Source organism: Serinus canaria, chromosome 3 (genome assembly GCF_022539315.1).
Source record: "Serinus canaria isolate serCan28SL12 chromosome 3, serCan2020, whole genome shotgun sequence".
Classification (NCBI taxonomy): Eukaryota; Metazoa; Chordata; class Aves; order Passeriformes; family Fringillidae; genus Serinus; species Serinus canaria.
In genome coordinates this window covers 67,658,431-67,670,811 of record NC_066316.1, presented here as the reverse complement: position 1 = coordinate 67,670,811, position 12,381 = coordinate 67,658,431, and the positions used below count along the sequence as shown (strand labels likewise).

The 12,381-nt window shown below is 38.1% G+C and overlaps 1 protein-coding gene across 1 annotated transcript in view; it reads left to right on the top strand.

Annotated features, from left to right (window-relative positions):
* SLC16A10 (solute carrier family 16 member 10) overlaps nucleotides 1-12,381 on the top strand; it is a 66,455-nt gene that overhangs the window by 42,949 nt on the left and 11,125 nt on the right. Inside the window, exon 3 of the mRNA XM_009097139.4 lies at nucleotides 390-828. Coding sequence (XP_009095387.1) covers nucleotides 390-828 — 439 coding nt within the window. The remainder of the gene's footprint in view (nucleotides 1-389; nucleotides 829-12,381) is intronic.

Below are 12,381 nucleotides of genomic sequence, written 5' to 3'. Positions count from 1 at the left end.
CAAAACAGTACAATTTTCTTTGGAGAAAAAAAATCCAAAAACCCAGCAATAGTTGAACTTACATTTGGCTAATTTGCCCTGACAGTGATTTTTTTAAACTTTTTTTAGCTACACTGTTTGATGTAACTAGAATTGAATTTATTTTTTTCTTTTTTTACCTCTTCAGTGAATTCTGCAAAATTTTTCAGTGGAAGGAGTCAGATGGAATAGTTGTTGAATTAAGCTGATACAGTGCTATTCAGCTATAGGTATATACAAACTCTTATTCACTGTAGTGAGTTATGTTGGTTGATTGATTGATTGAGGAGCTGTTTTGTTGTCACTTCCAGGTGAATGAGCATCCAGTGCCTTACCAAACACTGATGGTTTGTTCTTTTCTTTTGGTACAGCACCATTGAACCTCTGTATTTCACCTATGGGATCCTGTTTGCCTGTGGCTGCTCCTTTGCCTACCAGCCGTCCCTGGTCATTCTCGGGCACTACTTCAAGAAGCGCCTGGGACTCGTGAATGGCATTGTCACCGCAGGCAGCAGCCTGTTCACAGTGTCACTGCCCTTCCTCCTGAGGGTACTCATCGACTCTGTCGACCTGTTCAACACCTTGAGGGTCCTCTGCATCCTTATGTTTGTTCTCTTCCTGGCTGGATTTACGTACAAACCTCTTGTTCCCAACACCAAAGACAAGGAGGGAGGAAAGAAGGGAAAATTCAAATTACCTCCTGCAAAAAAGATTTGCAATTTCTCTGTTTTCAAAGTTCTCAGTTACCGAATCTGGGCTTTAGGGATTCCAACTGCACTTTTTGGATACTTTGTGCCTTATGTTCACTTGGTAAGTGCACATTTCTTCCTAGGTGTGATGCGTTTGAAGCTACACATCCTTCCCTTTGTGTTATTGATTTAGAAAGCAATTGGTGATAAGAAGCCAGATTTAAACTGCAGGGGAGAAACACAAAATTGAGTTGGGGAGAAACACAAAATTAATTTGGATGTTGCCTTATTAAAAGAGTGCTTTAATCAGAAGTATTAGTTAAGCCAGATAAAATCTTTGGTCATTGGTCTCAATGCAAGGTTTAAAATACTTTAACCATGAAAAGAGAGATTTCAAAAATATTCTATACTATTCCAAAGAGAATTCTCTATTTTGGTACTCAGCTGCATACATGGCCAATGACACTTGTGTGTTTTAGATGCAGTGTGAAAGGAGTAAAACATGCTAAAGTGTAATTTTTGTTCCTTTGTGTTGAGGTTTGTTAAAGTGTCAATTTTTAGGATCTATTGTATTCACCATTTTTCTGGTTTATTAAAAGCAAAAGACATGGCTTTTTCTGTCTCTCAGACTTTAGCCTTTTAGTTTACTAGTATAGCATTCATGTAACTGCTCCCCTTACCCTGTGCCTCCCAGCTGCCAGGTGAGCTGTGTTTTATTGCTGTCTACAGCAGCTGATGGAGCTTTGGCTTCTGGTGATGGGGAAGATGTCAATTCGCTATCTCCTGTACATCTACTAGAGTTATTTTCCTAGCAGTTTTTTTTTTCCTGTAGTACACTCCTAAACTAAGAAATTCAGGTGCAACTGGGAGATGGATGCCTTTGTATCAGGCTGGCTGACACACATTGCACTGCTTAAATGGTGAATTGTTCTTGGACAGCTTGCTGGTGGTGCTCTCTTAACTGAAGTGGTGTAAACCAAAAGGCTTAAAAGGGAATGGTGGGGAAAAGCCCACAGTTTCCAATGAGATGCTGCTTTGAGACCATTGCACATCCTCATATTAAGAGTATTTGATAGAGCATGGGCTAGTAGAACTCAGTATAAAAACAGAAAGATCATTTTAATATTCATTATTCACCCATGATATGACAGTGAGATTAATGACAATAAATATCTTCACTTCTGTTGAAAAAGCTTTAATGCCTTAAAAGCTACTTTTTATTCAATATAACAAGTGGTTGTCACTGCTTTCTGGTAATGGATTAGAATACTGACTCTGCATCAGATATTTATTTTTAAAATTACCTTATGGTGGGGGCCAGTGTGTTTTTGAGCAGCTGTAAACTGGCTTCTGTTAATGGTTAGTTCTTGTAACTTAGTTTTTAGTCATGTAGATTTTATTGTAAAACACTTTGAATTAGCCTATTTCAAAGGACTGCACAACCCAGATGACATTTTTTGCTATTTCCCCATAAACTTTGGAGAGATGCTTTAAAATAAAACCAACTTCAGAGGTGTAGGAGTCAAGTGTTCTAGAGTAAGCTATTGGATAGGTCATAAATGATTGTTAACCCTTGCAGAGAGCTGAAGAATAAGGCTGTACAAGCAGGCAGAAAGTACTTCAAAAATATATTTATTGAACAAAAAGCTTGGGACAATTTTTTTTGGAAGATGCTTGTATTACTGCTTCCTGGTTATAAATCAGACTGAAGCAGCTAGTTGGCTTGTAGAGAACAAAGCCTCTTATATTATACTATACTATATAATATTATAATTTTCTTTTTTATAGGGTGCCTTCCCCCCCATCAGATTGGCACATGAAATAAATCAGATGGCTTATGAAATAAATCTCTAAAATAGGAAAACAATTTGATCAAGGCTGTTTCTAATATAGTGATTGATAACAGTATAAAACTTATTCCAGTGTACTGTTAGACTCTAGTATTATAAAGATTACCTCAAAATTATATGAATATACTCTTTTTGCTCAGAGTTTCAGAGAAACCATGATGCTTATCTATTTATAACAGAAAATCTGCAATGGTAGACAGACACATGCTTTGTATGCCCCCTTTGAGAGGGGAAGCTTCAGCTCTTAGTAAAACTTAGACTGAATAATTCTTGTCAAAACCCCTCCCTGAAACCCACAAGTTTTCATTTTAATTTATGTGTATCTAAATACTTGATTTTCCCTAAAGTCCCCATGGACCTGAAAAAAAATCAGTGTTTATGAAGGCACAGCTCTTCAACACAGATACTTCAGCTCAAGTAGATAGCTCTGGATGTTTTTTATCCTAGTCTTATCTGCTTTTGATAAAAAAGCCACACTTTGTGTACTTCCAGAAGTACATAGAAGTATGTACTTACAATTAAGTCAAAGGCTATAAGAAAAAATAAAGTTTTTCACTGGTACATCTACCAAACCAGAGACTACTTTCCTCAGCTTTTGAAAATTAAAGTTACTATTGTTTCATTGTTTATTGTGTTTTTAAATCTGTAGCAACTGGAAAAGGGATATGATCTTTAGACAAGTGACAGCTTTTGTTATGCTAAAATTCTTGAGTTTTTCCCAGTGTTAGGGGTGGCTGACAGCAGCCAGACTGCTAGACAGCAATACTGGCTATAAGTGCCTTAAGAAGAAAATACTTCTACAGTGAATATTATGCCTTCTGGCCTGATACCTGTATTCACAGAGTCACATTTTTCCCACCTGGAATGACAGCTTCTGCCAGAATGGCTGTGTTTGACGGTGTGATGGAGCCCAGGTGGCACAGACCCTGCAGGTTGGGATCCTTGTGTGTCCCTCCTTGGCCCCTGGTGGCTGGGGGCTGCAGGCTGGGTGTGCTGGAGTCGCTGTCTGCCAGTCTGGCACTGCTCAGGAGCTCCTGAGGTCCCAGCCAGGGCCTCTGTGTGCTTCTGTGCCATCCCCAGTCTCTGTTCGTGCCTCTTGCATTTTCTGAAGCTTGTTGGAAAGGAGAATACATGCTGTGACCCCTGTAGTGAAAAAGAAGTAAAAACTTTTTGGGCTTTGAAGTGACAGAATTAGCCAAGTCTTTGCAATTTAACTCTCTGCACCATATTTGCTGTGTGGAGTAAAAGCTGTTAAAACTGAAGAAATAACCTGCTCATTAAGGAGGCTCTAATTTAAAATTAAATGCACTAACAAATTGATTAAATGGCATGCTAGATAGAAGCTGGTAACTCTTGCCAGCTCCTTGACATGAATCCTGACTGGTTAGGATTAGGCATCAGATTCCTTTTGGCTCTTGTAGGGGAGAACCAAAAGGGAGAGCTTTTCTTATCCCTGTTTAATTGGTGTCAAATTCCATTAATAGGTGTTTCATTACATGTAACTTGGGAATTGGGTTGAGATGAAGACTATAAATAAGTTTTGACTTAAGTTTATTATATACTTTCAGCATTAATTGAGATTGTTGAAGAGCAAACTGATAAGTCATAAGATTACTAAATCAAATGCTTGTTATTCCTTTCAGTTTTAAGATCTGTCCAAACTAGTGACTGAGATTTTCTTGTTTTGGTACCTCTGTAAAAAAGGCAGAGAGACAAGTAAAATCCTTGCTTAGTCAATTTTGGTTTAAATTGACTAATTTGGTGAATTCATAACAGCAATCTGTAGAATCAGTGGAAAATGCTCTTTCCAAATGTTTTTGCTAAGGACTGTCTCACAAGGAAATGAAGTATATCTGAAAGAAAGTATACCGGGTTTCTGTGCCACTTGTCCTATGCATGTTTTGATAATAAATAGAGAACTTCTGTTTTTCAGCAGTCTGATGTTAAGGACTTGGTGTTGTTCTCTTACCCTTAAAAAAATATTTACTCAATCAGGATCATGCATCCTTTATTCTTAGGAGCTTGTTAGGTCATTTCTGTTAAAATTTGATACAAGGTCACATGCTCAGTAGCTTACAAGATGTGGCTGCCTTTTGTGCTTTATTTAGCAGGGTGAAAAGAAATACTGCTTAAAATGGATGTTGTCAATGCCTGGTCTTCTCTAAGCAGTGACTGAGGTCATTACCAGGTTTCAGTATGAATTTAGGAAAATATTAATTATTACACACTTACAAAAAGGGGCTCAGTATAGTGTAATTTTGATGTAGCAATATTCAGCCACTGTGAGGAATACTGCTAGGTCTGATGATATCATCTTAATACTTTCAGTGCAGTGTTTCAGTCCTGTAGAAATTTGTCTTGGGGTGTTTACAAGTATGGTTTGATTTAACAGTTACTTTTATTTAATGCCTCTTGCTAATGATAGATCCTGCCTTATTTATATGGTATTTGACACCTTGAAGGATGAAAAGCTGAATTTAACAACCAAGTAGTTGAAGGAAAAAGTGCACATATTTATTATGTGTTATACTTCTTAAAAAAACAACTGGATAGTAGATAATGCAATAAAAATGTGTCTTGATAAAGTTTACCTTTTTGAGTTCAAATATTTGTTATGAAGAAAATACTCCCAAAGAATGACTACCTATGTTTGAAAATTAGGCTTGTGGTTTAAATGTGGCTGCAGGCTTGTACACAAAGCTACCCATTAGTTGATGTGCAGTGTGAAAGTTCCCATGACACTGACTGTCTTCTTGAAACTTCAGAGTACCTCTGGAAAAAAGATTTCAGTATTTCTCGCCTTGCTTTGCTGCCTGTTTCTTAATTTACTGTGTAGATCTGGCTTTTCCTTTTGATGCTTATCTATGCTCATATTCCACAATGGGTACATACTTGCATATGTAGAGATTTTTGGTTAGCAGTAGCTGTGTGGAGTACATGTGTTCTCTGTCTCTTTGCTTCATGTTTAAGAGATGAAAAAATGGTTTCTGTCTGACCATTTTTTCCAACAACTTTCTTAGGTAAATCTGTCTTGGTAGGCAAATAAGTACTGGATTTAATGTCCTCCATAGATAGATGCTGAAGATTCATTGCCTCATTGCTTCTCTGAAATCTGCACGTGCCAGCAATAGGCTCATCTAGACCTCCAGAGAACAGGGAAGTGAGATTGCAGACCTAATGCTTAGGGGAAGAAAAGGTAAATATTTCTGCTGAGAAACAAAGCATCACCTTGGATTCTGCTCTAAGATTCCTAGAAAAGAAAGTGCATCTCAGAAATGAAAAGTAAAGATGCTTCCAAGCAATTTTATTCGTGGGAGAGTCATGAAGCTGGTTAGAGTTGCTGTAGAGTACGTTAGTCAAAAGGACCTTTTCATGCATATAAACAGACTCATTTTCTTGGCTGCATCACAAAATCAGGCAACTTGGATAAATATTAGTCTGTCCTCTGGGTGGCTGTGTCTGTCTCCAGATCTTGTGTTTGTCACTTTGAAGTTGCTGAGTCTAGTGCTATGCCCACAGTGTCTGTCCTTGGACAAAAAGACAGTGCTCTCTGCTGGTCTGTTTCTTATCTTTTGCTGGAACATTCATTTTTTTCCCCTGCTCTTTAGATAAGAAAAGTAGTCTTTTCACTTTAGAAACATAATTAACAGGACTTGCTGATAAGGATTAGAGCTGATGCAGGCTTTTTTTGCCAGATTTGATTCCTCCTCCCTACCTTCTGATCTGTAGTGTAAGTTCTGTGTCTTTTGTGTGATTTAACTGTTCTACAACTACTTTATCACCTTGGAGCACCTTTTTATATCGAGCCTTGAGGATTACTTGGCCTTCAGCTCTGTTCTTTTAGCCAAAATAGGTGGCTCATAATGGCTGCCCATTTCTCATTCTCTATCAGTGATGTGCCTTGTTTTTGTTAATAAGAGATCAGATTCTGCTGTGCAAATTCAGTGTTTGAACCTTTGCTCCCTAAAATATGTGCCAATAAAAACTGTTGTCTTGTGCAATCAGCTTGGAGAAATGAAGAGCCAAGTTCTTGTGAGATCCTCTGTAGTTACAGCTTTCATAGGAACTTGTCTGAAAATCTTGCTGTGTAATTTGCTAGCTGTATTTACTGCCATATACTCTGGAAGTTTCTAGAACTTATTCAGGACAACACATTCTATCTATTTTGCCTGTTAAGGAAAATTGACATTTTCCACTTGTAAACTGCTCCCTCCCCAGGCAAAAGCTTTGGGTCATTAGGAAGAATTATACTGGAAAAATATAAAAGGGGTATAGAAACCACCTAAGACTCTTCAGGCAGATCTGAGCTACTGTATTGGGATAAGCTATTAGAGTCAGGATGAATCTCATTTCAGTGTCTGATGTCCTGCCCAACAAGACCCTAATCATCATCCATAACATTTCTTGCAAATATTTCTGTAACTCTTCAAGCCTCCCCTGAGGGGAGACCACACTGATGTTGTGTTCCCGGAATGTTGTTAGATATGACATCTCTAAATTACATCTCTCATTTGAGAAATGAGTGTTTTAACTTCTGCCCTTGTCCACAGACAGTGGAGGTGGCTCCGTGTTCTCTGCAGTGGGAGACTTGCCCAAGGAGCCATAAGTAGAAAGGATTTGCCTTGCAGTATGTGAAGCTGTTCAAGTTTTGCATTGTGTGTGAAGTCCTGATCCTATGCTTCTCTCCTCCCTTTAATTCTTACACCCCTGGATTCCCCAGTGGAGACAAATGGAAGCACAGAGATAAATATTTTCCTCTATGTCTGAGGGCAGAGCATGGTGAAGAGTCTGGTGGATACTCTAAGGACTCTAGTAACCAAAAATCTCTAAACTTTAATGTACAAAGTCTGCATATCCACAGTAAAGTGCATACACATAACACATCTTGTGAGGCAATAACACATTGGTTCTTGTGAGGTAAGTACTGTCTGTTTTGTGAACCACCTGTATTATGCTATAAATTTGCTGCTTTTAGAATATTATGTAAAATAATGCTGAATATCCAATGGGTGTGTCTGTATATTTTATTTATTTATTCAAACTGGAAAAAAAACAGCCTCCATCACTCCATTCACTTGCTTTTATGGGCTGCTATTCAAGAAACCTCTTCATTTCTTCAGATCTCCTACATCAGTCATTTGTCTGAAGTCTGCCACGTCTTTTATTTCCCAGAATCTGCTGTTAGTCTTGTAATGGTATCTTTTAAATTATGTCCAGTTCTAACCATAACTGTGTCAAATAGATTTCTCTATACTGTAGGTATTCTAAAAAAGCTAAAACTAGGTATAGCTGTCAGTTTTAGCACTGTTACCTTTCTCATCCACTTAATCTATCGTGTTTCTTTCTCCAATGAAAGACTAACAAGACACTGGTTTTATAAAGGTCTGATGTAATTATTAAGCAAGTATCTCTGAGACCCAAAATCTTCAGTGGCTCCCTGTGCTTTACTTGCTTTTCTAATCTTTGCATTTATCTCCCTTCAGATCTCAACATCTGCTGCAGTTTGACTGCCCAGGTTAGTGAAATTTTCCCCCTTTATCCCACTTCTTTTTCCCATTTCTGTCATTATCCTGTGCACCCATTTCTTTTCCAGTATTCCTTAATGTTGACCTGGAAGTATTTATTCTTGGTTAGATTGTCTACATTGGACATTGGGGATGGTAGTGGGAGAAGAAAGAAATTATTTCCTACTTTTTATTTGTAATTGCTATTGAAAGCATATTTTAGATATGTTTGTCAAATGAGTACTGAAGACAAATATTATTTGAAAATATACAGAAAGAACAGAAACAAACAAGAATAAACCAAAGGTTTTCTGGGCTTTTTTGTTTTTAGAATGTTAGGAAATGAAATTTTTAAAAAAATTGGTAGCAGGTATGTTCAGATGCAAACTATGTGGTGACCCTGAAGGATAAGAGCAAAGCAGTCTTCCTCAGATCTGCAGTACTGGCAGGTTGAAAGGTCTGAGTTTCATTGTGATTTCCTTTGTATCTGTCTCTAACAGCACACTACTTCATGTGCTCTGGCATAGTACAAACTATTCGGATAGCAAATGGAGTGTATAATTCCAAGTCAGAGTAAATTGTGGAGTGTCTTATCCTTTCTTTTTTTTTCTTTTTTTTTCTTTTTTTTTGTTTTGTTTTTTGTTTTTTTTTTATAGTTTTAGGTTTTTTTTATGGTGAACTCAAAATCCTGCCTTTGGACGCTTAAAACATCTTGACTTGAACTGAACTCTTGAAGCTCTTCACATGCCCAGAAACCTGACAGCTGGTTTTGCCCTGCTGTCCTCATACAAAGTAACAAACACTCATTGCCAAATTGCTTCTCTCATATACAGACCACGTTTTGTGTCCAGTTCCTGCTCCAGGAAGAGCTGTATGGAAAACATCTTTGCTGTTTAAGTTCTGTTCAGACTTGTGAATATCTCACCACGTGTTTTGAATCTTCTGTTGGATCTCAGAACCTAGCTCTTTCTATTTGGTTGTAGCAATTGTCAAGCTCTGAGCTATTTTCCAGGTTCTTTTCTGATGATTTGGTGAATTTTTTCATTACTACTGAGCAGAATATTTCCTAGAAAAGGGAAAAGTGGTTTTTGATTGCTTTTGGAAGGGAAAAAAAGGGAACATAAATGTCTGAGTATCCTGAGTAAGGACTGTATCTCTATATAAGTAAGAGAGACTATCATTGTCATCTTTTTCTTAGGATTTAAATGAAAGTTTGACTGCTTGATTCAATTTCTCAAGGCCCTGATCCACTAGATACTTGGCAGTGTATTTAGGACTGTCTTGAAGGATTGAGACAATTAAAAGCTTTCTTCTGTTCCCCAGTAGAATGAGTCAGGTGCTTCACCCAGGTTTGTTGAAAGCTGAGGGGATTATGACCATGTCCACAAGTGGATCTCTAATACTGAAGTGCTATGGATGCCCTGGGAATTCTGTGGTGCTTGAACTGAGGTTTGAGAATCTGTTTAGATTTTACTTGCCTAGGTTTTGTGGTTTAAGGAGTCTAGTTTTGAGAGATGTGATATGAGTAGCACAGATGCTGTTGTTGAGCAAGGACATCAACATCTCGTAGGACATGGCAGTAGCATTGTACAGGATTTGTACAGGATATCCTAATCCATTGCTTCGATATTCCATAATTTCTTAACGGTAGCATATCATATAATGTGCTTGGTTTGAATTGCATGAGTTGTAAACTTATAACATTTTATTACACTAGTAAATGCCACAAGGATTTGTGTGTTGGGGAGGTTTCTCACAAACAGGACTGCTCGGGTATGGTCCTCCAGCTTTTATTTGCAGCATCAGCCTCATTACATGGTTGTGACAATAGAAAGATGAGATTAGAAAAATTAGAGGAATTAAGGTGGGTTGTTTTCCTTTTGCCCCCCACAAATCTGTGTTGGTCCTTAGTTTGTGATGTTACCTGTTATATGTTTTAAAATAGATCTGCTGTTATTCTGGAAATTCAGATTAATGTGATTGACCTGTAACTCTCTAGGATGTTCTGATAATAGCTGATTTTGGACATAGTTGAGTTTTGAGAGTATAGTAGGCCCTGGAAACACTGCTTTAGGCCACAAGAAATGGCAGGAACTGAGACTGTAAAATATGGATTGTAGTCACAAATAGGAATAATTTAAAATAATATTTTTAAAGGATTTAATCCAATAATTTAACACTCATCCCTGGTGTACATAACACTTCATTTCTTGTGAAGAAGTGACTTTATTCTTGTGCTCAGTGACTGTGGGCTTCCAAAGATGTGTGTGCCTTATCGGTCTTGCTGCTGCAGCCCAAGCTACACCAAGCCAGTGGTTTCCTTCGCATGCTCTTTAGGATAACACTAACAGCTCTGAGATTTAAAAAAAATATTATTAATAATATTATGAATTTTTAATGCTTAGGGTTTTTATGTTAACTAGGCTTAACAGTTAACCTGTTAACTGTTGTGTTCAGTTTTACTTTAAAAAATTGAGATTATGCTTGTTCTGAATCTTCATGGTGTATGAACTATTGTGTTTAGTCTGCTTTACTCAGTGGAATAAGAGAAAAGTTCACTGTTGGCATGTAATGAATCAACTTGCTTATTTAATTTTTTCCTTGTTCTTTACATAATTTAAATTGACAAGAGATAAAAAGAGGTATTACCACTGTTGGGGCAAGTGTGTCAGCAGGAATTTCTCAAAGATGTGTATATGCATTTTTGTCATGTGAAGACACTTAGTTAAAGTAATATTTCATAGAAGCCATCTCAGAATATTGTCAATCCCTTAAAAAATTGATCCAGGTTAGGTATTAGTAATGCTGTTTCTGTCTCTTAGCATGAAGATCATCTTTTCATAGAAGTGCAGGAGTTGCTGGCTCGTTTTGCTGGGTTTTTTTTTTTTTTTTTTTTTGCTTACCAGTGAAAGTTTCTATGGTGGAATTGGGACTAGAAATGTATTTGCCTTAAATGATCTTCCTGGCTCCCAGTATCATATAAAGCTCACTGGCATCCAAGTTTCTTTTTCTGTTTCTCACCCTCCTTACCCCCCATTTTTGTGGTGAGTCCATCTGTTGGAGAATAAACAGTGACTTGTCCAGAGTTAATTTAGGCTCTGCTTCTTAGCACTTTCTGAAACTTCCAATCATCCAGGACAGCTCACTGCAAAGAAAGAGATCACCAGTCCTGGCTACTGCATTGATCCAGCTGATTGGATGGCCGGGGTGCCTCCTGGACCCCGCGTGGCTACTTCTCTCTGGTCTGGAGATAACTAAATTGCATAGAAAGTGAGAAAGTTATGCACAATCTGTTCTTGTAGACCTTCCTGGAAATGGGTTATGGGGTTTTAGGGCTTTTGGTGCTGATTCCACCCTACAATTCACACATGGCTTCCTGACCTCATTCCTGTGCTTGCACCGTTCTCTTACTCTTATCTCCAGGAGTCAGAACAAGGACATTTGTCCTGGAAAAGTGCTGCCCTACCTTTGTATGGCCTCCTTCTCCAGTCACACACTGTTCTCTTTCACAGTATGTTATTGCCAACAATCCTTGGCTGTTACTACCAGCAATCCTTGGTTGGCTCCACAGCTATCTGGCTATCAGTGTTTGAGACATGCACATGAGTCCCCCTTATCTTCTAGGCTTCTACACTCCCTCAGCTCTTCCAGAAAACTTAATTTGGAGCAGTCAATTGTATTTCTAGTATACAAATGGTACCAGCAGTACTCCCTAAGCATTTCCTTTTATCCTTCTGCTTGTTTACAGTGAAAGTGTCAGACAGCAGGACTTGCACCAGTAATTGAAGAAAAAGGTGGTTTTAATATGCTCAGAGTTTCCTAGATTTTATGCTGCCATTGGCCATCTGTTTTGGTCAGAGAGACTATTGCATTTCTCTTACAAAAGCTTTGCTTGACTGGGAATCTCCAAAATGGGGAGAAAGTGGTTGACAGAATTATTTCCTACTAGCTCAAAACCACTTCTTTCAGATTCAAGATCTTTGTGTTTGGAAAAAAAGGAGCTACAGCTTTGCTCCGATTGATGTCTTTGATTCACTGTGTGAGTGTAGCTGAAGTGCATGTGCAGTGAAGGGGAGGGTTTAGAAGAACCTGAGTCTTGGCTGGTTGGAGAGAGGTCAGCCAGAACTGTGTATGAGAAGGCATTCCAGCTACTACCAAGTGGCTGATATGTCTTCTAATCTCATTCTAACAGTAATGAGAATTTGGACAAGATCTATGTGTGTGTCACCCTGATAGCAGAGAGCACAGGTATAAAGGAGAATGCTGATGCCAGGGATGCATTCAGTTCTGGTCTTCACTGTCTATATATCTTCATTTGGA